Genomic DNA, 27,522 nt, shown 5'->3' on the forward strand with positions numbered 1-27,522 from the left:
TAAACAATTTTAAGATAAACAATACATACGCAACAGGGAAATGCTGCATGAATGAACTTCCTCATTCTCCTTTTTTAAGCAATTCAAGAAGCAATCAAAGCATTCTGAGCTTTGGTATGCTTTTACATACTTTTTTTGACATGCTGCTTTACAGAAGCTTCATAAGAGCCCACTATCAGTAGCTTTGGTGTCACTGTATGGTGTGTAAATGGAATAGGCAGATCTTTGACATAAAAATAATAATCTCTGGTACGATTACAGTACTACAGTGTATCATAGCATCAGAACTGTGGAAATATTAATACATGGATCTTTGACAATACAATGTAAGATGTCACTTTGAGCAGTTATTATGCTAATAATGGATACTTATTATAAAACAACATGAAAGAGGCAAGATATGTGGGTGTAGAAAGGGGTTTTTAGTATTCAGAAAATGTATTAAAAAGGAAGAAGAAGCAAGTGCTTCATACAGCATCTAATCCCACATTAGGCACATGAGGAGTTCCCTGGCAGATGGGTGTCAGGGTACCCTGGGACTTGGATGAAGCAGCACGTTATCTCTCAAGGGAGCACACATGCCAATATAACTTAAGAGCATCCTTCGAGCTTCTTTTTGTTATGCAGTGGGCCAAACTGGGACTGAAATCATGAAGTTGGGGAAAAAGTGGCACTAGAGCTTTGAGGATTAAGTAGAAAAACTGCTCATCAAGTTTACCAAGAGAAGTTTCCAAGTTTCAAGAGAACATATTCTGCTCCACGCTCACTGACTTTAAAATAAAATAAGAAAAGAATCTGATACCAAAGAAAGAAAGTAACATAACAGAATGAGGAAAAAGCCTCATACCAAATTCCGTATACAAAGCAAGCAAACAAGCCAGCATCATGACTGGTTCAATTTAAGCTACAAGAAAGCGTCCATTTACATTATGGAAAAAAAAATTCTAAGAGTATGAAATGTTGCATTTAAAGCCAAAGGAAATATTTTCAAAGGGTTTGTAATATAAGGAGGAATCTAAGGAAAGAGAGTCTCTGTTGGCCTAATGGCTGAAGAGTAAATTTCTCTAGGGTTTGTCTACTTGGGGAAGGAGCAAGTTATAGCTATTCTATACTAACTTTCACCCGGACCTTCCTACTCCACACTAAAACCCCCTTCTTCTACCTAATCTGAACTACAGAGGTACTCTAGGGACAGAATCACCCATTTGGCACAGTTCCACTACACGCTAAATTCAAATCCTAGTTGTGTTTTACAAAAACTCCTTCCACTTAACCAAGCCACATGCCATGTGTTCATGGGCAACTAAACCCATTCTCACCCTTATAAATGTACACTTCACCCCTGAAACACATGCACCACCTTTGTGAAAACAGAGATTAAGATGCAACACTTCAGACAACATCCATAAATAAAATTCTTACATGCACAAACGTAATCCATTTCAAACAGGAATGTTGGTACTTACGATGTAGCGGTTGGAAATACCTGTCTTTCAACATTAAGCCTTGCAAGAGTAATGCTTAGCTGCAATCTAAACATTAGTGATTGCAGCAGAACAACTAGATGAAGCTGTGTGATTACTTATCACAGCTTTCAGTCTGCGAGAGTGAAACCTGCCACGTAGCTTGCACGCAGGTATAAGTAATAATGCAGACGCCTTACCTCAAAAAAGTAATGCAGGGAACCATTTGAATTTTGCTTACAGTTGCAAGGATTTCCTCTTACACACTTCTATGTACAGATGCATTTCCAGGACAATTGCACTGACCATGGACTAGATCATAGATCCCTCTTTCAATCACTTGGCAATTTTCTGGGTCAACTTTATTCAACTAACCACCCACCTACCTGTTATCCTTCCCCCTCTTTCAGGTTGCTACAACTTTTTCAGGGTGGATGCAGGCTGCCTTGTAACTTTGTAGCCTTTACATGGTTTTAGTCACCTTTTGTGGTAGAGAGAATGCAATAGCCACCTGCAAAATCTGTCAGAAGAAACGTGGGGGTCTGCAAACTACACTGAAAGTTACTGCTTTGGTAGTACGACACCAGTAGACAGCTGTGGCCGGCCACTGGTGTGTTCAAATTCCTGAAGCTTCACAATATAGAACTCCTGGGACACGTCCATGGCAGAAAGAAACCTGTCTTTCAGGGGAAAGATTCTGAATTTGATTACTCCCAACATACTAAGAACAAGATTTGGAGACCTGCAGTTTCTTCCAATCAAAAGCACTACTGCAGTTCTCATCAGTTAGACCTGGAGCAGGCTGGGAACACAACAAGAACAGAGGGCATATGTGAGAGAGCAGTAAGAGTTTTTCACTACACATGCCCTTCAGAGACACGCAAACTTAAAAAAAAACCAAACCAAAACCAACAACAACAACAAAAGAAAGGCTTAGGCACATTCCTGATAAGCCTCATGATCAAATTCCTACTTTTACAGTATTTAGGGTTTTTTCCCTAAACCTTTAGTTGTAATAATCAAGGTATTCTGTTACCCTTTCAAATTTCCCTTAAAGAAAGGTGGTGGGCAGAATATAAGAAAAAGCTTGAGAAGAAGATTCCTCCAGAAGGCAAAAAGCAGAAGACATTCACAAATCATTCATCAGTCCTAAGCCATACTCATCACTGGGATCCTGATTCATGATTTGAACTGTGAAGTCTAGCAGGACTGCTGGATTTCCTTTCCTGACAGGTGAACATAACTCATTTTACTCTGTGTGCTAGGGAGCCCTGGAAGTTTTCTTGGAATTTTAAGATAAACTGTCCCATCAGGCTCTAACAGTCTCCTCTTCCCTTCTAATACCGAAGCCTCAATTAGACCATGATTAAAGAGGCTGCACTTCCAGATACTAGCAGAAGGTACAGGTTGTCAGTTTTATTACGGGTCAGGAATTTGTTTCTCTGTGTCCTCTATACTTCAGAGTTTAATGTGGGAATAGAGTTTACTAACAGTCAAGTCAGCTTTGCTAAACAACAGGATTCAGTCTTGATTATCAATTAAACAAGCATAAAAACATCTAAACAGATGGTTTCTGCCAGTCAACAAAAGTCTTAAGGGGAAGAGAACTCACATTCATTCACAGAAATATCTCACACAAAACTAAAACAAATCCATCAGAAGATGTGCCGCACATGATGCTTTAAATCCTTCTTTGCTTAAAAAAAGGTGAAAGGAAAGCCTGTATGCTGCAAAATATTGGTTAAGCAATAGAATTCTGCAGTTCCATTTTCTTTGTGAATTTGTTTCTCACAATTCAGAGCACTCATCAATTTCTAGAAAAATACGATGCAAAATTATTAACTACTGTTGCTGCTTGGGAGTGCCAGATTAAGGACCTCAATCTCACTGCATTAAGTAGGTCTACACACAGACACAAGCAGCTTCAGCTTTTGCCACCAAAAGTAAAGGAATAGAAGCCAAGCATTGGAGCCCTCATGCCATTTTCACTAAGGCTCAGCTCTAATTATTCTCCTTTACTTTTGACCAGTTTCCCTCTGCCTTTCTCACACTTCAACTCCTGCACAGGTTCAGACAGATACCTATTTTTTAATTGCCAAAGAAAATGTTGCTTTCTCCTGCACAGTTCATCACGTGGTTTCCTCACACACTGTCCCATAGTGTTTAATGGGCAACACTCAGTTTTGGATCAGTAACAAATTGAAAAGCCTGGTAATGCTCACTCTCCTGATTCAGAAATTGAGCTTTTTAACACTGAAATACTGCAAGAAGCTCCACTGCTTGCCCTTCCATTAATTTTGTTACTTACTGTGTTGGATTCTCATCAGCAATTCTTAATTGATGTACTATGAGCCATGCCATCACATACTCTCTACGGATCTAGTTGGCAACGATGGTTAGTTTCTAAATTTTGGTAAGCCACTGACTATTTAGTTTGTGATTACTTCAGAGTAAAGATCTTCTTACGTTTTGGCAAGCCCCAATAAATAGTGGGCACTGCTACAGATAAATAACATACTATAATAAGAATTCTTCTGATGGTAATGTATGATGCACAACCATTTTCCAGATGCTACAGAACTAATTGTGCTGCCAACTGACGGAGCCAAATCCAAAACAGATCCATAAGAGGAATTACTGTTGAATCAATCTCATCAGTGAGAAATGCTTCTTCAGTCCCACAAACCCTTGTTCACATTACCATAGTCGTCATAAAATTAATGAAACATAGCCTGCCCCTAACACAGCTGTAAAACCAAAGTATCTCTCATACAGGTGACTCAAATTAAACTGAGTCAGAACTGGCGTAACGGAGAGCCAGGACTAAGAACGTTTTCCATCAGAGCAAAAAGCGATCTCCTAACACAGTGGTGTGACACCACTGCAAAGCAGCCTCTGCGTGGAACAAGAGCTGCCTGACACAGCCTCCACCTTGACCCAGGAAAGCGATGTATGGGCACAACTGTGTTACAGGAGCTACATGACCACACAAACATCCTTTACACCCACAGGTCATATGGCAGAACTGGACCAGTTGGTTTGTCTGTAGGGTAAAATATTTCTCCATGTAAAGAAGAATTGTGTTTCTACTTGAGTTTTAAAGAATTAGATAATTAGGGTCTATGGGCTTTAAGACCAGAAAAGATGACTAGAACATCTAGTTTGACTCTCTTGAAACAAAAGCCAAAGAACTTCACCCAGATACATGATACGAACAAAAACACCAAGAGGCAGACGTACATCACACCCTTTCCTAGTCATCACTTAGCTAATCTTTAGATTTTTAGTCTTTTTAATCCTCCCTCATAAATCAATACCTCTAGCTCCCAATTACTTTAGTAGCAGGCTCCCTGAGCTGCATCGTGTAAAGAAAATTAATGACCTTTAAAATAGAAAGTTTACTTACACAGACATTAATTGCTATAGTAGCACAGATGAACTGTTAAGCAGGCCCACGAAATGTTTTACTCAAGCACCTAATTCCAGAGAAGGTAATACTTTACTCCAATCTTTGGATAACAAAAGGTCAAACACGATGAAGTTCCTATCAGAGAAATAACCTACTCCGGTCTATTTGCCAAGTACTGCAAACAAGATAACCATATACATTATTAAGTTCTGAATCCCATTATGATCACATGGCATAAACCTGATGGCAGTTACAATGCCTTAGGCAGAAGGTGTCATTTTAAGTAGAGAATCACTACCCTGGACAAGATATATAAATGATTCTCATTGATTATCATTTCCAGTTAGAGGAAATAAAAGCATTAAATGGTCACTTTGATGTTGGAACCGACCTTTCACCTGGACTCTTTGCCTAACAAAGGGCAAAATTTACTGTGGCAGCACCTAACCACATTTGGTACGGCCCGTGATTTGATGGTACCGGTATCACACCAGCAGCAGGCTGAGTTGGTAAAACCATTACATGCAGTGTTTGTATCAGAAGTATGCTTATTAGTATCCCAGGGAGTTGGAAAACATAGGCATTTTCCAATTACCTACTTTACGTTTCAGTAGCTAAAAAATGACACATAGATATACTGTTACCGACAAAGGGATTTTTCACAGGAACACACATTTTTCTCTTTTATATTTTTTTCTGCTTAATGGATCTCAACTTTATTAATTTCAGCTCCAAAATGTTAGTGTTCCCAATAACAACCAATAACCACAAGTAAGCAAATCATAGGTAACATCCTCCTCTCCAAACTAAGAAAATATTGTATTTCTAACATAGTACTGCCTCTTCCAGTTAGCACAGCCATGTGAAATTAAATATAAATGCTCTAGTGAGCGATATTTTTACTAATTCTGTGTAACACAGTTTGCAAAAGTGTCAAAAAGAAATATAGTTCAGTCACTGAATATGGAATGGAAGTTATTTACTTTATAATCCAAACTTCTCTATTTACATAAAAATAACCTTGCTACAGAGAAACGTTAGGCTAACACATAAAACTAACAGAGTCCAATTGCATATTATTCTAAATGGGTTATTTTATAGCCATCATAACATTAGATCTAAATACAAGACATACACTAACACTTGCAGTGTATTTTAGTGCACATACAATATTTCAAAAAAGTACAATAGGTACACATAAGAAAAGGGCTTTTCTAAAACTACCAGCCCCTCTAAAAACTGCGTTTGTATACATACACAAAAATCTTACTTCAGTATCAATGTTACTTATCGCAGAATTACAATTAATATTCCCATGAGAAAGACTGACAAAAACTTCCTGGCTGTAGAACTAGCCATGTATCACCTTTGTTTTATTTCTCCGCTGACATATTTTTAGTGGTCCTTTTACTGGCACGGTTTGGTTTTATATTGGTTTTACTAGCATCCTAGCACTCATCGCTGTTTGTTACGCATGCCTCTCTACAGTCCATCCACGAAGGAAATGAATCATTACAGCTTTTAGTTACAGGGCCTGTCTTTTTAATGCAAGCTGTAAGGCTCATGCTTCCATCCTCAGCATCACCCAGCACAGGGGCCCTTCCATTAGACTGTGCTATTAGCCAGGGGTCCTCTGGAGAGCTTTATTTCCACCGGGAAGAGCCATAAACGTGAGCTGCAGTGAATGCCAGCTGGGAAGAGAAATGTATTGCTGTATCACTTTAACGGAAGAAGTTGCTCCCTGTGCAGCTGGCAAGCTGCTCTCAGGTTCCCCTTTGGAGCCAGCCAGAAGACAGCCGTTCATGTTCACCAGGAATTACTTCCTATTTGCTTTCATTTTCCTTTAGATTGAAGCCATATTTTAACAAACAGAGTAACAGTTTAAAAGCTGACGCTGTCATATAGCTAGTACAGTCTGCAGGCTGCTGGGGATGGGGGAGACCCCCCCCCCCCACTTCTCTGGGGCTGAGGGAAACTGGTGGTTGTGGTAGCAGCAGCCATGAGACTGAGGAACATGTCATTTTCTCCAAGCAGCTGCTGGGCCTCCTAGGGCAGGGGCTCCAAAGGGCCGAGCACCCATCCCTCCAGCCACACCAATGCGATCTGGGAAACCAGAACTTCCAAACCTTTGGTCCAGCTGCCTCTCTAGAGCTAGCTGAGCTTTTGAAATATCTAGACTTTTTTCTGAAGACAGGTAAGCACCATTTGCTGCTGGGACTTCCACAGTTTTCAAAGACTTGGTTCCACGCCACCCAATGGGGAAGTGCAAGGGTATCAGCCTTTTCTGCAAGGAATATCTTCAAGTAACAGGCTCCTCTTCAGCCTGCCATGAGTCCAGATGTGACTGTGAGTACCTGCCTTTGACTTACTGAAATCAGATAAAATCTGAATTGTTTCCAATTAAATGTTTTGGAAGAATCTCGTGACCAGCTGACCAGCTCTCCTCCCCCATCTACCCATCAACTCTACCTCCAGTTCACCAGGTCTAATGAAGTTGTGTCCTCAGAGATCTGCAAAGAAGGACTAGAAGAAATGGAGGGGAGGAGAAGAAAGTAGTGGCAAAAAAAGTTAATCTTGACTCTGTTGTCCTACGTCTGTCTCACAGTAATGAAAAACAATAGAATAATAACAAAACGAAACAAAAAGAAAATTACATCTTCTGTGTATAGAGGGTACTTCTCAGCCTTTGAATATGACTGGGTCATTGTCAACAGCCTGTAACCCTGAGGAGTACGCAGTTCATGAGAGACAGTCAGAAGACTTGGCGCACAAACCAGATCACGATAATGAGCAACGGCAGATTTGCATGTCAGGTCTTTCCACCACAGCACAATTAGTCTACCGATACCGTAGGCACGGCTAAGGACAGCAGGATGTGAAGGTAGGTGATAGGGACAAAGTGAATGATTAAATGGCCTAAGACTTAACTTGTGACCTCATTCCATCATAAACAGCAAACAGTGAGAGAACTTGTGTGTGGATCAAACAACTTGGCAGGGTTAGCTGAGCACGTGAGACAAAAGAAATAGCATACTGCACACATTCTTGGGCTGCCACAATGTGCAGTCTGCAGCAGAAACACAGAAGATCTGGGTAGCAGCTGGGTTGCAGAACAACCTAGCTGCCTACCTGGGGAGATGATTAGGCTTCTTCCACAGATAACAAAGCAGCAGCTGCTGACTAAGGAGAGCCAAGAGGCAGCACAGACACCCTCAGTGTCTGCTGCAGAGCGGTAAGCAACATAAAAGCAAGAAGCCACATGAAGAAGTCACTTTCCAGATGTCTCTTACTTGTAGCACACAGCTCTCCAGGCTGAACTGAGACCAACCCAGAAGTGGTTAACTCTGCACTGCAGTCTTTCCCGTTGGCTCCATAAATCCAACTCAGGAGTGTGATTCCAGGCTCTCCTACTTTGATCAGCAAAATATAGTCCCCTTTAAGCTCTAGAAACTGTGTCCAAGAGGTGTCTTTGGATGACTAAGGGACTAGAGTCGCCAGGGTGAGGCAGCAGCATGAGAACAGGTGGTCTTTGGTTTCCTGCTCTGTCTGCATTGCTTCTCTACGGCTATTTACAAAGCCCAGTTCATTTGATCACCAGCTACAACCTTGAACAAACCACCTAGTCCTATCATGTGCTTCCTTTCCCAAGAACCAAGCATTAAGCAACACTGAAAGTTTTCCAGGCCCGTCCTGTTTCACACTCTGGTATCCAGACAAATGTACTTCTATTATCCAAGTGTGCGGGAGGGACAGACACCTTTATGGACAAATTTTCAGCATTTGCTCCTTAGAAACACTGAAATGCAGCAATACAAACTCCTAATAAGACTGCAACAGAGTTTGCTGTAGCTTTTAAGGCATGACCAGACATGATGAGCTTTTGGAAGGAAATGGGTACAACTGTGACGATCTGTACAGGAACGTGAAATTGCTGCTGGAGATCTACCCAGCCAGAATCCTGCAACAAAAAGATTGTACAAGCAGCTGCATATAGGAAAAACATGGGAAAATAGTCGTTTTGACTTCATTAATAGCAGACCAGCTTGAACCAAGCAGGTATTTACCTTTTCCACCATTCTTTTTGGGTTTTAATCCCTACTGTTGCAACTGGATACCCTTGTTATCTACATAAACAGATGAGTTTATACATTAGTGCTGTGCTTTCTAAGCATCAGCATGCTCTTGCACCATGAAGCTGCAGTGCTCTTTCCTTCTCCTTCACTCAAACCTCCCCCTTCAGTTATGTCAAGACTAAGCCTATCCAGCATGCAACTCTGTTCCTTTGGAGCTCTCTTACACTCTTGCCATCAGAGATATCTAGAGACAGTGAGTTCCGTCAGCAACTAGTTCACTGCATGCAGAGCTTTTCTTTTTACTTACTTTTGACTTTGCCACTTTTAAGCTTCACTGAACGCACCTTGTTCTTCCCTGTTGGTAGAATAGCATTTCTTGTTCTGCAGAGCCTACACCTTCATTGTCTGTAACCTTTTTATCATCTCACTTCTGATTCATCTGATTCATTTCCTCTCCAAGGTAAACAGTCCCAAATTCTCAGTCTTGCATTCTATGAAAGGTTTTCCATGTCTGTTCAAAAACTGATTTAGGTAAACAGTTAAAAAGTTACTCTGATAGCTTAGCTTATACCTATAAATTAGCCATGCATATTAAATTTGTGTTAGCTAGTTTTAACTGAATTAAGTGTATCCACACAGGATTTTTCACCAAATTCCTAAAGTCACTTTAAAATCATACCTTCTGTTAAAGCAGAGCAAACAAAAGTATAGTTAGGCCATAGCCAATTTCTGATCCACAAGGACTTCCAAGAAGAATTCAGACTACACTTTGGTAAAGGGTATATTTCAGCAGACCCTTAGAGACAGTAATCATCTCCATCATCCTGAAATTCATTAAGCCCCCATGCATAGCACGGAGTAATTCTTCTGGAATATTTTCCATCAGCAACACAGGGATTTGTTACAAAATTAACTTAACATATTTTATCTTGATAGCACCTCCATTTACGGGAGATAGTTTATTGCCTGGGCAAGTCAAACTGCTATTAAACCACGGATTTTAATTCAGCTGCAAGTGAGCTGCCCTATTGTATCCAGAACACAACAGAGATATAATGAAATCTGCTATAAAAATTAATTCTGAAAATATCAAATACAAGCATTGTTAAGTTTAAACAAAGGATATTTGCTAGTTCATTCCAAGACTTAGCTGCATTCAAAAATCCAATGAAAACTGGCTTTTACACACACAGAGGCACACACACTTCTGCTTGTGGAATAAAAGTTTTAAATTATGGCTATTAAATGCATGGTATTTCTTAATGATAGCATTCATTGTTATACTCATAATAATATATTTGACAGAGGAAAAAAAGAAGAATTTATCAAAAAGCTGCCAATGGATTTTAATAAAAAATACTTTCCAACAGAAGACAACATCCTTATCTACTAGACTACAAAGTGCTTGAGTATTTCACAAGGAATTTAGAGGCACTATTTTGCAATAGAAACTTACTGAAAGTTACAATGAAGGAAACAATTCTAGAAATCAAATATACAGGCCACTGAGTTGAAAGAAAGCAATTTCCCGCGTTAACATTAAGATCTACTATACATGCATACAAATTTTCATGCAAATCAGTCCTCACTTACTGTGTGTTTTGCCTTATTTAATTAAAAATGAAAAAGACAGAAGATCACCTCTCCCCTTCCATTTTGCCTATCAACTTGTTTCTGTCAACAGGACCTTCACAACAGTGTTTCCACTGAGGCTAATCACAGCTAAGAGGTGCGCACATAAACACAAGAAGACTAATGCTTAGGTTAGGTGTCACGTTCACCTCTATTCACACAGTAATTGCTGTTCTCTCTGGAAAGCTGACTAGACCCATCGTGATCTCAGAACACTAGTTATCCCCTGCTGAATCATTTCTGAAATTGGTAAATAATACAGCTAATATAAAAGGAGAGATTGTCAGACAATTCAGCATCAGAGGCCCCACTTTAACCCTGTGCAGAGACTTGGTGAAAGCAGGTGAAATACACACAGCCAGTCCTGGTCACTGCTACAGCTACGGTCCTGGCAGAACTGCCCCTTGTTCAGGCTTATTTGTGTCCACCCCACGTGTGTGTCCCCTTGACACTTCATTCTTCTTCTCCCACAGGGAAAGATGCCGGCAGCCTCCTGCCCTCGGCTGCTCGGCGCCAGCAGGACGTGCTGGCTGGATGGGCAGAGGTGCTGTGGGAAAGGCTTATGCAGCACCCTGTTTAGCTTCAAAGCGCCTTCCTGCCAGCTCACTTCCCCTGCCTAACTCCACTATCTATAGCTTTCAAATTCCTCCCCTTCATAATCACACCTCCTACTATTCTGAAGACTATTTTGTGGGAACGCTGAACACATTTGTTGGCTCGCTGGCCCCTAGCGCGCTGACTGCTCATTCAGTAACATTCCCACAAGACTGGAAAAGACTTGTCATCCTCTTACTATCTGGCACTCCGTTACCAGCTTACTACTGTTTCCCTCTGCAGTACAGGTCCAAATTGGATGTCAGACACAGAAAAATGCCAGCAAAAGCTCCGGTTCACAGTCAGGAACCAGTCACCGGACACAGTCCAAAACCAGACGCATATTGGCACATTACCATTAACACAAGGTTTGCCTTGAGTAAGCCCTTTGCCATTCATCTTTTTGTCAGCAAGGATGGGGGAAAATAGTGTTGCTGCAATGTTTTTAAATATTTGCAAGGTGCTAATATCCTATAATGATGGCATTAGCGAAACACTCAGGCAGACACTAGGACAAACAGATTCTCCTGCTTCTGTAGCCAGGTCTTCTCAGGACCAAATTCCCACGGAGATCACACAACCTACAGCATCATTGTCTCCTGGTTTTCTAAATATGCAGGCAAGGAAGGAAGGGATTAGGTCTGTGAGTCTGCCTGCTCACTAGCCAGCCTGCCAAGCACATCCGCCATCCAGCCCCGTTCTTCCAGCTGTCTGGTTCTGCGACTGACTGACTTTCCCGGACTCAGCAGAGCCACGTCAAATACACCTGGGGCATTCCTGCCAGTGGCTGAATTGTCAGCTAAAATAATCACCTGGCTGTCACCAAGAGCAACACAGGTAAGGCAAGGGGGAACAACCCAATACGCATGCTTTCAGTCAATATGGTAAACAGCTGACATATGGTAATTTTAAAGTGGTTGACATGCTGCAGCAATTATAAAAAGGCTGACACTCAGCTGAAAGAGCTGACAGTTGGAAGTTACGCCCCAGCACAAAAGAGGAAAAATGAAAGCAAAATGTGACTGAACTGTTGTCTCGCATGCTCATATTTTGTTGACAAATGTATTTGTAGGTATGAGAATTCGGCCCTTTCTTAAGAGTGTCACCATCGGCTGCTGATAAAAAAGCAACCTGAATCTATTACAGATGTGTTACTCTTCAAACTGATGCTCCTGCAAGAGTGAGAGGACAAAGCATTCTGCTCTTATAAATCTGTTGTGCAGGCTAAGGCGCTAGTATTAATAGCAACATTTGACATTGTTACGCATCCCTTCTACATGTTAAAAAAAAAAGACTAGTTGGAATTTGAAATATCGCATTATAATGAAATACCCCTTTAAATGTATCACCCTACGAAAATGCCGGTTTGCTGACGGTTTCAAATTTTAAATAAAATCTCTTCCTAAGGTGCTTCAAACCATTGTTCAGTTATTACACTAGCACTTCATATGACCTATCTATTACCAAAAATAGATTCAGGTTAGATACAGTCTTTTAGGATAACACTTGTTTTACTGAGCTCTAAGAGTGTTTTTGATATAGTAGGAAATACAATTTTACACTGTTTAAATATTATACTTGGCTACATGAACATGTAAGTATGTAGGATTCATTGTAGCAGCAATGTTTAAATACAAAGAGAGAGATGATACCTCCCCCTCAAAAGCTCAAAATTGCAAGATCTGATCCTGTAAGCATGCACACCTGACCACGAGACTACAGTGAGTAATTTTATTTACAGCTGCATTCATTTTACACAACTGTCAGGTAATTCATATCAACTTTCGGAGTTCGAGTGCATCTGAAAACTCCGTGTAGATGCAGTTTCATTTCCAGAAGCTTCAAAGCATTTTCCAGCACAGAATCATACAAGAATGAAGTGGAAGATCTATGGCGTTCTCCTGCTCCAGGGCAGGATAATTCTTAATTCCAGACAAAATCTCATCAAGGGTGTTTCTGTCTTTTTTGTGGAACAGAGTAAGATTTGGACTGTACATGTTCAGTAAAATTATTTTAACAAACTTTAAACCCCCAGATTTATTTCGAACTGTGACCTGCCCATGTTCCCTCCTTTTTCTCCAAACGTTAAAATTATTCCCAAAATTATACTGGGCAGAAGAGTTCTCTTACAGCCTTGAAGAGCTTAATGCACAGAAGGGAGTTTCAATTTTCCATTCATGCTATAGCATGCCCTTCTGCTAGGTGTGTATGTATAAGAATCCTTTAAACTGCTAGTGCACTGACAATGCACATTCGACTACCTCATCTGAGCCTACTAATCCACCTTCTTCTGGATTATTTTTAACAGTCTGTACCTCCGCACTCCTTTCTTCACAGTTTCTACTCACAGCAAGTTTTACTTGGTCAGAAATCATTTCAAGAAGGTAAAATATAACATGCTCTCTAACCTGTGAAAAAGTGGTGAACTTCACATAATCACAGAATCCCAGGTTGGAAGGGACCTCAGGGATCATCTAGTACAACCTTTCTAGGAAGAGCGCAGTCTAGACAAGGTGGCCCAGCACCCTGTCCAGCCGACTCTTGAAAGTGTCCAACGTGGCCAAGTCAACCACTTCCCTGGGGAGATTATTCCAATGGTTCACTGTCCTCAGTGTGAAAAATTTTCCTCTCGTGTCCAATCGGAATCTCCCCAAGAGCAACTTGTGTCCATTCCCCCTTGTCCTCTCCATGTGACTCCTTGTGAAAAGGGAGTCTCCATCTTCTTCGTAGCCACCCCTTAAGTACTGGTACACGGTGACAAGATCCCCTCTGAGCCTCCTTTTCTCAAGGCTGAATAAACCCAGTTCTCCCAGCCTATCCTGGTATGGCAGGCTTCCCAGTCCTGTGATTGCCTTGGTGGCCCTTCTCTGGACCCCTTCCAGCCTGTCCACATCTTCTTTGTATAGCAGGGACCAGAACTGTACACAGTATTCCAGGTGTGGCCTGACAAGCGCTGAGTAGAGGGGGATAATGACTCCTTTCTCTCTGCTGGCGATGCCCTTTTTGATGCAACCCAGCATCCTGTTGGCCGCCTTGGCCGCAGCAGCACACTGTTTGCTCATGTTGAGCTTCCTGTCCACCAGGACCCCCAGGTCCCTTTCCACAGAGCTGCTCTCCAGCCAGGTGGATCCCAGTCTGTGCTGCACTCCCAGATTATGTTTTCCCAGGTGCATGACCTTACACTTGTCCTTGTTGAACTTCATAAGGTTCTTGCTGACCCACTCTTACAGCCTATCCAGATCTTCCGGTAAGATACAAAATTTGTCCTTAGGCTACTATGAGGTAAAAAATTAGATCTCAGCTTTAAAAATATTGTTAGCATTTTAGAAGCACTTTTCCAAACTCCTGTGTTTTTTAAATTTATTAACTTATTAGTCCTTTTGACCCTTGCGCATCTGGGCTGATGCTGAAGTGCTAAAGCTGCTGTCAGAGAGATACAGTAATACTCATATCAAGGCTGCGGTCTCTGCCCCTCTGTTCACAAGTCCACAGAAGCCTTGCCAGCACATGCCAGCACAGGTTTGGAAGGAGATCAGGAAAGGGGAGAGTAACAGACTACAGATCAGAGCTGATGCTTTGCCCCCCACTATGGCCAGTATTGCACTGGCATCCAGTATCACCTGGACAGATCAAGCACCCACGGGGTATTTTACCTATGGTGAATGTGCCCCCAGATACTTCAGATCAAGCAGTGGCCTGCCATACAAGCAGGTCCCATTCCCTCACACCTGCTAACAACACAGGAAGGTGGTTAAACTACCTTGTTCCTCTTCTCCTTTACTCTGTGTTTAAAATTTATCACTAGATCCCACCGCTGCACTTATGCATCCTCTATTGTTTTGGCTTTTAAATGTGAGTTTTCTCATTCTTGCCTAACTGTTGCACATACACTTTTTCCCCGTTATTTTATGCACCATTATACTACAAGAGATCTTAGTTGGAAGCAAAACTTAGGATTTTCTGCCTTTCCTCTGCACAATACATATACTTCTGTTTATGCACAGAGTAGATGGGTGCACAGTGCATTTCTGTACTTAGCATTTGGTACCTTGCCTTTTAAATTCTCTGCAGTGATCTCCCCACCACCTTTCAGAGGTCCTGACCCAGACTGCTGAAGTCTTGTACTCCTCCTCACAGTCTTCTGGGTAGCTGTGACAGTCTCTGCCGCAGCATTAGAAGGGAACCCATGATGTATGACAAAGCAAGGACCACACTGCATGCTGAGACTATTGATACCAGAAAACTGTGCGTCAACAGGTGCAACTGCTCTGACCTGCATGTTAAAAAATGGCAAAAGTTCTACCTATTACAGATTCATCTATAATTTCTGCTTGCGTAGGTGAGGAACAAGTCACCTGAATCAGCAAATAAGAGAGCAACACTTTAGGCACCTGTTAACTGTTATATCACTGTGTCTTCCTGCTCCTAGTTCTTAATAATAACATACAGTACATAATACGTAAGTGCCTGTTATCTATGGTTATCTAATTTTAATGGCTCTGGTGTCTTCCAGTTATTACCATGAGATGTGGATGTATAACTAAGAGGTGTCATGATATGATCATAGGTGACAAGCACAGACACTTGCGAAATGCAGACTGGCATTGCAGAATGACATCTTTCCGTGAGCTTTGCTTGTACCTGGCATTATGGAGAGTTCTGAGCTACCAGGAGTAAAGCCACAGTTCGTGGGATAGTGTGATCTCACAGATGGCCTGTTGTGAGGATGTAAGTCTAACTCTGAAACAATAGCAGCTGGGTGATATTGTGACTGCATTGCTTGACCAGTTAGTAAGACTTAGTAACTATTCTGCATGCGACAGCATGCAAAAGAATATGACTATGAAACACTACCTAAAGAGAGAAAGTTGTCAAGTCTTACCAATGGGTGAAACATGCACAGCAGAGACTAGACCAGAAAGAAAAGCCAGAGCCCTGAGCAATATTGCCCAGCACTGGTTGATTCCAGTTCTGATGTAGGTCTGGCTGATTATCTCATGACAGTCCTGTGGTATGACCCTTCTTGTAATGATTCCCTGAGCCACATTGACCTTGATTGCCTCTGACTCTCTAGCCTCCACATGGCTTCTCTTAGAATTGAGTCATCATTTATTTATCTTCTGCACAGGGTGTGGCCTCTTGACAAGTTCAAGCAGCAGCACGTTCAGTCCCCATTTTAAGGTCTAACAAGGCTATGCTTTGCGTGAGACCACAACAGCAGGTGACAGTAAGCTCCCACCGCATTAGCCACCTCCCTTCTCTGGGAGGCAGACAAAGTCAGGTTCAGGATGAATAGCCAACCCTTTGTTACTGCCTTGCTCCTCTTGGTCTCTCGAAAACCTACATAGCTTTCCTTCCCATTAAGCTGCTGGTTTCCTCCCTTCTCTCTCTGGAAACATATTAAGGGCCTCCTCCAAACATTAGTGTTCTCTGTTTAAACAAAAATTTCCCCAAGTGCACAACAGGCACACTTTAACTGCACACACTCAAGTGACTACAGAACATCTGTGGACATCTGTCTTTCAGGTCATGCCAGCAAGATCACCATTTCCCTGCATCCGTCTTAACAGCCATCTGATCTGATAACGGTGTGTCATTTCCTGTGACACGCTGCGCGTGCATGGGTGTAGATGATAGTGTCGATGGTGGCTGCTCTGCTTAAGGCTTATCACTTGGAAATATCAGCGTGTCCCCCTGACACTGTAAAGTTGAAACACGCTTCCAGTTATAAATCAGTTCAAACAGATGCACACACACAAACACTTCTTGTTCTCTAAAACCAGACTGATCTTCCCAAGATCACTTACTAGATCAGGGAAAATTTAGTCTAAGAGCACATCATATGGGAGTCATGGGAGGAATAAGACAGGACAAAAAATGGGGATTATTTCACTTCTAAGATCTTTGGGGATATCCTTTCTAGCCTGTCATATCTCAAACCCAACTAACCGAAATATTACTCTATCTGTTGGCTTTGGCAAGGACTCGCTGTTGCCTTTTATTAGATATGAAGCAATAGGTGGGAGAGAGCGAGCCAATTAATTATTAAAAGTGGCTTTCACATACTTTGAAAGTCTGCATGTCCTCGAAGCACACTCAATAAAGTTAACAAGGCTAACCAGGGCACTGTATAATGTCTGCGAAGCCTAGATAGGCGTATTGTGAACTCTGCGAGATTCTGTTGTGTGCTTCCTTAACTCCACATGGACCCAATACACACTTCATAAAGTTCTTTCGTCTCAAAATACTAAACCTAGAAACTCCTTCCTTCTAGTCCTACTCTAAAGTTGCTGTTTTCAATTAGCTTTCCAGCAAGGACTCCTGCTCTGCCCTCCGTGCCACTCCCTTTCACTCTCAATTCACCTTAAGAATAGAAGTTATTTACATCCTACCTCCACATAACATGCTTGCCTGTCCCTCTGTGAGGACTTGTAGTTATCCTCCCCACTTTATGTCTGATTCACACGGTAACTACCTCAAGGCAATAATGTACTCTTTTTGAATTCTCAGCAAAGCACAATGCATATTTCTTATACCACAGCTAATATCAAATTACTACTAAATATAACAGCTACAACAATTATCCTTGGTAGATACTAGCCCTTTAACTCCCTTTCCACAAAGACTTATCTTGAGCATGTTAGTGTGGATCCAAAAGGAGATTTTCTGCTATGGGCTCCTGGAAATGAGTATAGACTCAGTCATAACCTCAGCGAGACAACCATCATTAGTTAATAGCAAAGAAGAGGTGTCAGTGGTGCTTGAGGCACTTGTTGGAACCAATTAGCATGGCCCCTGTGCAAACGGAACAGGCATAGGTTCCACATCATTTTATTTTCATCCTCTAGTCGGTGGTAACAATCCTTTGCAGGTGGTCTAGAACTAAATGGGGAAATACGCATTTCATCTCCCTGCAATATTTTCAGTTGTTGATCACATTATCACTTTGAACAACTTGTGTAGAATATCTTTTCAGAAAGAATAAACTCTGAAACTACGGGCCAAGGTGTTCAGTGGAATGAACTCAGAAGCCCAGAAATAGTAAGTATATTAACCAATCTCTGAGACTTGAGTCTGTAATTTTTATTCACCCAACACTTGTTTTTCAGTCAAGGAAACTATTTCTATTCTGCTTCTATAACAAGATTGGTCTTCACTTAATAGAATGTATAATGAAAATAACAGCTGTATTTAAACACATGGCAGAAGCCATTAGGCATGGAAGAATTACTCTTTTTCTAGTAAATCAGGGCTGTCTAAGAAATTTTATACATGACTGTCCTTGTCCATACTATGAGCCAAATTTTGCCTTGTTTTATCCCAGCTAAGATGCACTGGTTTCCCCTTATAGCTCAGAATGCAATGTGGGGAAATGAAACAAAACAGAAGTGTTCATTATAGACAGAGGAGAATTCCAGAGCCACGGAGAAAGGATGAGGAGTGAGGAAGGAAAGAAACTACTGTAGAATACTTAATATCTTTAATATCTTTCAGATCTGTCGTTTTTTCTCCTACATGTTTAAACATTGCATTAGAACCTCATCTGAGCACTACGTTCATGGAAATTATCATTGCTCCTGTTGTCATTTTTCCTATTTACAGCTGCAGTCCCGTTTTCTTTACTATTTGGGTATTTTCTGAGACAAGTTGTTAGAAACTAATAACTCTACTGGGACTGTGCAACTTTTTATACCCTTACTGGAAAATTACTACTGGCAGCTAGTCAGTACAGAAATCCACCTAGAACAAGCTGCTGGGAAATAATCCCAGCCACTATGTGAGCAGCATGGCTACAGCCAGGCACAGAACAACCAAATATGGAACCAAACAAAAACTGAACCGCTTCACACATCAGTAACTATACTTCCCTCTTAGCTCCGCGCAATTAAGTAAACCTTAACCTCAGTATAGTAAGAATTACTGTGCCATAGGGGTGCAGTACGACACAGTAAGCTTTTACCACAGATAGAGATGGTCTAAAAACACTGCGAGCATCTAGCAAAACACTGGGAATAGCATGCAACAACATGGGTATTGTTCTTTTCTAGCTTCATTGATTATCCATTGTCTGAAGCCTCAGACTCGTTACAAGCTGGCACTCTACCCTTGGACAGGAATTCCTGTGAATACCGGGCTTTTGAGAACAAGTTCCACATTAGCGAGGAGGATATGCCATGCACTGGCCAAGCTCCGAGCTGTCATGTGCAGTCCTGAATAGGACTGCTTTCCAGTCTCAGCACATAGGCACGAACACATACACTACATCTGAGTCAAGGCAATGTCCCAACTGCTCAAGAGGAGATAACAATGCCCTTTTCAGTGCTGCATCTTCCTCCGAGCAGGAATCCTTGCAACTCTTCTGCAGCCAAGACGTATTTGCCTTTAGCCAGAAAGCCAGTTCTGTGTCTTCTGCATGCAAAATTTGTGGTTGTGTTTCCGATGACTCAAGAGTGTTGTTTAGCTCCCACCCATGATGTTCATTGTTTATGTCCCTGGATTTGTTACCTAATCAACTACATATGCACTTCATTTCACTCTGTAATAACTACAAGTAGTACTTACTTTTCATGAAATCTCCGCATTGAGATGAATATTTCTATGTTTACCCCAGGAACCAGCCACAGCGTGATCAGCTTTTCAAGCTTCATCCACTTATTGACCAGTTGGTTGAAAAAGTTCAGTGGCCATTCGCTCTTCGCCAAAACAATTCTCATGAAATTTATGTAAGGGGAGAACTACTATTTTAAATAGCATATTCTTCTTTCAGAAAGTTTCAGTATTGGGTCCAAGATTTTAAAGAATCATTCGTACACACTATCATGTGTGTTGTTTTAGGACAGACACAGGCAAGCGCGGAAGTCAGTTCCTCCCTCTCCAACTTTACGCTTTAACTCTAACATAAAACCAGTGCTAGACCTCGTTCTCCACATTCCAGATTCTCAATACGCCACCTGAAAATAAGTACATTTTAAATGTGTATTTACTCTACCTAAGGTAAGATTCTTTCCCATATCTGTAAAAGGAATTCTCAGAATATGACACAAAAAAATGGTTTTGGAGCTATGGAAATTATGAGGCCTGATTCCCAATATCTCTTCTCCTTATGGATTCTCTGATGTCTAATAAAGTATGAATATAAGTGTGATGTCTAATAAAGTCTTGCCTTCAGTTGAGGTACTAACACTTTCTCTCTGTTCCTCTCATCTGCTTATTTTTGTGATAAAGGCACAATCCTAGGTTCATCTAAGGATTCTCTCACTAGAAGGCAAGAGAAGTGAGAGACAGAGCACATCAAATGCATGGAAATACAGAAGCAGACCTACCTGCAAAGCAAGGCTCTCAGTTCACAGTGAATTTACTATTTTTGATTTTTTTTAAATCTGATTTTTTTTTAATTCTCCTCAAAGCAGATGGCCCCTGGGCCTTGCTCACTGAAACAGGTTAATGGCATGGTTAAATAGCTTTGCTGTCCACAGCAGCCACAGAAAGGACAGAAACCTCCCTTCCAGAGGCACCTGCCAGGCATTGTGGCTCCGGGCAGCCGTTCCAGGCAGAAGCGCCTGGGAGCCTCCCCACGCTGCCGTGAATTAGAGCCTATGCAGGAGATGGGACCCAGGAGCCTGCAGGACAAAGACCCAAATATAAGGGACTCAGTATGTCCCCGGTCTGTGGCTTTGGGACAGACTCACCACCCAGACAGCCACCAGGCTCTGAGAACTCTGGAAGAACAGGGTGCTAGCACAGAATAAGCTTTATTTTCAGACCATTTCATCAGGAAAACACTCAACTATGCCGATCAATACCTGTATCACAATGGCCCACGGCATGGTAAGGAGCAGCTTAAGAATGAAGAATAGGTGCTTAAAAGTGGACCTGAAAAAGACAGAGTTGATGTCGCTGGGCTGAGGAACGATTTCTGAAACATTCTTAGCGACGAGTTAGAGAAAGACCCATTATTATCCAGCTCTGTCCGCACTTTAAAGATACACCGGATTTTCTGTCTGACATCAACCTCTCAGAATAGCAACAGCCGCAAGTAAAATTTTCTGCCATCTCCGGGTGGCTAAGAATTTGTCCATCCAGGCAGACAGTGGCCTGACCTTGACTATTCATGCCTGCATTACATCTTGGCAGGACCACAGCCCATGATACACCTGGCACAAAGCCTTCACTACTTGGAAACTCCAGCTAATACAAGGTGTTGCATTTTATATGACTGTTAGGAGAAGCTGCTACCATCAGCAACCAGTAGCGTTGTCTAGCTCCACTGTCTTTGTCCCACACACTCCAGACTTGTTCCCCTTACCCGCTACTGATTTCAGTTTCAGCTTTTGGATTTCAACTTCAAGTTGCTCAATGGGCTGGGTTTGGGTTGTCTGAAAAAACATCTAAACCTCCAGAAAAAAGACAGTGGTTGACAACTACTCTCCTGAGCACAGTGGAACTGCCTAAGGTAAGATAAGCACATCTGACCTGAGGCTGGAGTGGTCCGCCCCCAAAAAAGAAACTTCTCACCATCTGCTTCAAGCACAAACTGCATTTCTTAGGCCTTCTCTTCTCTAAATGCAAACACATAGTAACATAGGGCTTTTCAAACCAAACAAAACTAAACACACAAGAGAAATTATTAAAGAAGAAGTGCGCCTGGAGAGTCTTCCACTCTTCCTAAGCTACCGCTTGTGGAGGATGAGCGAACAGCCACCGTATTGTTGATAGCAGTAGGCCTGTAAATACACTAGCGGAAGGCTTTCAGAGACTGATGGTTAGATCAGATCATGTGTACGGCAGAACAGAATTCCCAAGGTAATACCAAGTGCCTTTCCCCAAAGCACTCAGCTTTTCCCCTCACACCTGGGTACCACTCTCACACAGCGATATCACAGGCAAGAATTCTGGGAAATGACATACAATTAAGCCCACAAAACACTTCAGAACTCTTCTGTCAAACACGGGCAAATTGTTTTTGAACCGGAATACAAGGTACCCAGCCCAGATAGGCTTGATTTTGCTGTAACCTTGGTGTGCTCATTTCCATGTAAATACACAGAAGGTTCCTCACCTTGGAGCTATTTTACAGGGGGGTTGTATCTATCTGGAATGTATAAAGAATAAAGTGAAAGCATAAGGTATAGAGTGAAAGCTCTGGGTGTGCTTGTAAATCATCTGTGCTAAATGATTTGTGCAAACCTCAGATATACAGAGGTTTTCCTCAGTGGAAAACAAAAATAAAATGCTCTTATTTAGGTGTGCAATGTTACGTTACCAAATCCGTACCTAGGACCAACTTTTGGAGGACCTGGGGGCTACAGGACATTTTGGGAAATGGAAACACTGTAACGCGCCGGCTGTAGCCAAGGGCTTGAAAGTCCTGAATAAGGATACCACCCCAGGGAAAAATCTGGTCAGTCTCAGCTGTGACTGGTTCCCTGCTCTAGGTGTGCCTGCTCAAGCAGGGGGGCTGGACAAGATGATCTCCAGAGGTCCCTTCCAGCCCCCACCATTCAGTGATTCTGTGGCAAATGTCACCCATAGTCACCAATCTGCACAGGAATCGCAGAGTTGCCTTCATCTCTCAAAGTGCTCCCTACACCGATCCTTGCAAAGATGCTATCACTCCAATACAAGCTGGAAAGAATCCTCAGAATCCTCAGTAAAATTTATGGGCCTGCATCCCCTTGCACCAAGTCACAGAGTGGCAAGACGGTGTGACAGCCCACCCACACCACCTGTCGCAGGCTTCAGCTGCACCTCCAGCCAGGAATAAACAGCCGGGATTGCACGGTGTTCTCTCCCCCAGTCACCCACTTTGCCGTACTGGAGAATGTCAACATGCTGCTGTATATAGGATTAGACCTACATGCTTTTAACTAAAATAGCAGAAAACATTGTAGGAGTGTTGAAAAATATTTTCTGATGTGTTCTGCTTTAAGAGAAAACCCAGTATCCTTATGTAGCCAACCGTCTTCTAAATCTTATCTGCTACTATTTCTGCTTAATTCTCTCCCACCTAAATGGCAACTATGCTGTAAAGCACCAAACACTGTATACTTACTAAATTATATAGTCGATCTTCATAATATCTCATCTCATACATTTGTCAGAGGTGGTTTCAACACAAAAGATATATGGGAGGTAACCTAGGTCTTCCTCCAACAGAGCACTTAAGTGTACTCTTCAGCATGTCAGCATCCCAGCTGAGGACAGTGGGATATATTTCAAGTTATGCACATCTTTCACAATTTTATTGAAGTCCAAAGACGAATAAAAATGAACATACAGCAGAAAAAAAAATCCAATATCCGTATAACTGACACTATAGTAGTACCTTCTACTGAAATTCCATAGAACTAGGAAAATACTTTCTTTGGTTAATTCAGCAATGTTCCTTTTGGAAGCAGTGACAAAAAAATAGCTTTATTAGAGCACAGATTCCACCCAGCTCCATTTAGATGGAAGCAAAACTCTCTACCTCCCACGGAAATGGAGCTCAACGATAAAATAGAAGATTTTTTTATAATTGAAGCATAATCCCAAAAAGCAAGTGCTGACAGTGGGATCATGAGATGTTGTAAAATATTTAGATATTCGTAAGTATACATGTGTCAGGAAATGAGGTTCTAACGTCCTTTACAATTTCCACGTAGAGTGCTTACACTTCTAGGATGCAGCAGTGTGACTCTGACCTCTGTTTAAAGGGTCAAATAAACAATGGTACTGTTATTTCAATCCATTTAGAAAGTTCTTAGATGATGTTTTCAGCAATACTTGGATTTTGTTTTGCGGTTGGAATGGTTTTTTTCACAATAGTGCTGGATTTTACTATCGCTTTAATGGGTTTTCCCCTTCTCGTCACACTTCTGGTGCCACTATTTTAGCAGATATCTGAAATACTCGGGCACTAATAAGTACTGGTTGTCCTGGGACGGCATCCAGAAAAGATACATACATTTAGGGCGGTTTGAAATATCACAGCACTTCCCAAAAATACAAGCTAGTGACTGCAACCACCTTGGCAATGGCGAGCCTGGCAAAGCTGATAGTGGATTAAAGAAAAGGAATATATCACGGTACTTTAGCACGGCTACAACTAGGACAAAAAAAAGGTAGCACTTTTGTTTCTTTGTCCAGAAAATGCTGGCAAATACAAAATAAAACAGTAATACTGACTTATCTAAGCGCTTTAATTAGCCACACCACAGAGAATCAGGCCTTCTCCAGTGTTCTTTCACCTTCAGTCATACCTTGCGTGCCTTCCCCACGTCTACGATTGGTAAAACATTAGACAGACTGTATGGCACATCAGAAAGTAACTCCTGAGCATGAATTTCTGCTGATGGCAGGGTTTTTAAATGCTCAAGGCACTGGCACAACCAACTCGTGTAAATGGCAACCTTGGCTCTACATTTTAATTATTTTTAAGTAAACGCATTTTAAGTTCCCGTAAGTAACAGGATGCAAGGAAAGGGATCCTAGAAACAATCACACACACACACAAATCATTTAGCTACGTACAGCAACACGCAGTCACGACAGAATGAAATATTCATAAACTCAAGGGAGATGAAATTCTGTGTTCCTCTACCGCAAGACGTAAACCACCAGTTATCATTTTAAAAACAAAGCCCTTGTAGCCACCTTATTAAGCTGTACAGGCCCTGTTAAAACGAGCAGTCGCTGACACTCTCTTTTAATTAAAACACAATAGGAGAGATTTTACCAAACGGTAACAAACCTAAAAGTATCAGAGGTAAATGCTACAAGCTCGGGGTCCTCAGCTGAGGATACCATTTTTTTCAAAACACCTTGTATTTCTCACGATAATCACAACTCTAGTCAGGCAAATACATGGTGTGACATAGCCGTTGCATTAATTTATTGCGTTGCCGGTTTACATTCCTTCATTGTGTTACTGTCCTCTTCCACATCTCTAACAAAACCAAACTATAGTAAAACTAGTTGAAGAAACACAGCTCTAATCCAGTGCACGGCAACGTTTCTTTTCTTCGTTTCAGGCTAGGAGCGTGATCTGGTTTGGGGTTATCTGTCCATTCAGAGAATTATTCGGATTTCAGTAAAATACAAACGGATGTGTTTTACGGTCTGGCACACAGGGATCGCTCCTTGCAACAACCACCGTATGGCGACGAAACTTACACATTTGTCAGCCTCTGCCTATTACAGACCTACGGGCACAGCAGAATTCGGCGGCTTCGGTTTGGCGAACCCGTGCCGAGAGACATGAATGGGAACGAAGACGGTGCCCACAGACAAAAGCCCCGATCAATGCACTCCGCTGACATTATCTTAATGGCAACCTCTCTCCATCCCATCCTCCCTACTTTCCGATTCTTCCTTCCAGCGGCAGACATATCCGCGCTGAGGGATGCGATCTGACCCATTTCTCGCCCAACTCCGTCACCCGCCGGTTTTCGCTCGGCAGCCGGCTGCCAGCCGTCCCCGCTCCGCAATGACACAGCAGGGCTGAGGGACCGGCCGCCGGGCTCCGGCCCCCCGCCCCCGCCTCGCTCGCCCCCCTCGCCGCCGGCCGAAAACCGAGGGGGGGCGAGGGGAGGGGAGCGGCGGCCCCGCCGGCACCGGCCCCTCGAAGTGAGGTAAACTTTCGCGGCGGCACCTGGGCCGCCGCCCGCGGCGCGGCTCCCGCAGGGCGGGCGGAACAATGCCCGCCGCCCCGGGCCCCGCGAAGCCGGCCCCGGCCCCGGCCCCGGCGGCCCCGCGCCTCCCCGCCCCGCCGCCCCCGTGTCCTCAGACAACCTCCGCCGCCGGCCCCCCCCGCCTCCCGCCGCCGCGCTGACAAAGGGCGGCGCGGCCGCGGCCGGGCGGGAGCGGGAACGGAACGGGAGCGGGAGCGGGAGCGGGCCCGCCGCCCCTCCGCCCGCCCGCCCCGCCGAGCGCGGCCCCGGGCAGCCGGCCCCTCAGGCGGGCGGGCGGGCGGCGCCGGGCGGCGGCGGAGCGGAGCGGACCTACCTTTTTGTCCTCTTTCTCGGCGCCGTGCCTCCGGTCCGGGTGGCCGCTGTCGGCGGCGGGGGCCGGCTCGGCGGGCTGCCCATCGCGGTGGTGCGGGCGCTGGTGCGGGCAGCCGCCAGACCCCGCCGCCGGGGGGATGGGCTCCGGGCACGGAGAAACTCCCTTAACATCCATCTCCATCTTCCAGTTCACTGTATTGCGAGACAAAAGCAGGCAAACACTTTCCACCACCCCGCGTCTTTCTTGCGCCTTCTCTCCTCGCTCTTTTTTTTTCCCCTTCTTTCTCTCTCTCTCTTTTTTTTTTTTTTTTTTTTTTTTTTCGGTTTTCCCCTCCTTCCTTCCTTTTTTTTCCCCCCCCCTCAGGAGGCCGTGACACGCATGGCTCTGGCCGCCGCTGCTGCACCGATCCGGCGGCTGCGATACTCCCCTAGATCCTCCAGACTTTTGTATCCAGCGTGTGTAAGAGTGAGCGGGTGTGTGTGTGTGTGTGTGTGTGTGTGTGCGTGCGCGGGTGGGTGTGTGTGTCTGTGCGGGGGGGTGGTGGTGGTGTGGGTGCGGGTGTGCGGGTGCGCGCGTGTCCTTGGTGCGATGGCCTTCAATCGCCCCGAAACGGCAAACGCTAACTAAGCAGATCTCTCGCCACGAAGATCAACTCCCGGCCCCGGTCTAATCGTGGGGGTTATTTACTTTACGCGATATATGTCCCAGGCCCGGACTAGCCCTTCTGGCCGCAGCCCTTTGAACAAAGTTAACTGGAGGGAGCCGAGCCCAGGGAGGGGGCGGGGGGTGGGGGGGGTGCGAGGGGAAATCGCCGGGGTTTAACACGGGGGAACTGACAATAACCCGGTAATGTCAAGTAAAAGTTAAACCTCCCCCTTCCTCCCCTCCCCCTCCCCTCTCCACATCCCAGGCAAGCGCAATACAGCAAAGCAAAACAAGCGATTTCAGACCTGTGCAAGGTGCTGGTGGTGAGAAGAGACGAGCATTTACCCGATTGTTGCTTTTATTTTATTTTCCCCTGGCCTCCCCCCCTCCCCAGCACCACCCGCTATTGCAAATGTGGGCTCCCTGATGTTAATCTCCTCTCCGTGGTCTGAGTGTATGTGTGTGACTGGAGCTCCCTCTCTCTCAGGCTGCCAGCGCCACGCAGCATTGCACAAGGAGAACTGGAGTAAGGAGAAAAACAAGAGCAAATCCAGGCTGGAAATCTAAATCAGTACCAGCCACCGGCTCTCCGATTTTATCAACAAAAATATGAGAAGAGAAAGGGAAAAAAAAAAAACCCCAACGTGTGTAAGGCGCTCAATCGGACATGACGGCAGGGTGCACTCGAGTATTTTATTCATCGTGTTAGCTTCCCTCTCAA

The 27,522-nt window shown here is 43.5% G+C and overlaps 1 protein-coding gene across 8 annotated transcripts in view; it reads right to left on the reverse strand.

Annotated features, from left to right (window-relative positions):
• Window positions 1-27,238, reverse strand: part of RBMS3 (RNA binding motif single stranded interacting protein 3) — a 724,789-nt gene extending 697,551 nt beyond the window's left edge. For 2 of the 8 annotated variants that reach the window (XM_064444223.1, XM_064444221.1), the window contains exon 1: window positions 26,157-26,890. In XM_064444223.1, the coding sequence (XP_064300293.1) occupies window positions 26,157-26,336 (180 nt within the window). In that variant the 5' untranslated portion in view covers window positions 26,337-26,890. Of the gene's footprint in view, window positions 1-26,156; window positions 26,891-27,106 lie in introns of those variants that run through there. The other 6 variants (XM_064444226.1, XM_064444224.1, XM_064444222.1 and 3 more) reach the window with 5 other exon arrangements.
• Between the last annotated feature and the right edge of the window lie 284 nt (window positions 27,239-27,522).

This window comes from Phalacrocorax carbo, chromosome 2 (genome assembly GCF_963921805.1).
Source record: "Phalacrocorax carbo chromosome 2, bPhaCar2.1, whole genome shotgun sequence".
In the NCBI taxonomy this organism is placed as follows: Eukaryota; Metazoa; Chordata; class Aves; order Suliformes; family Phalacrocoracidae; genus Phalacrocorax; species Phalacrocorax carbo.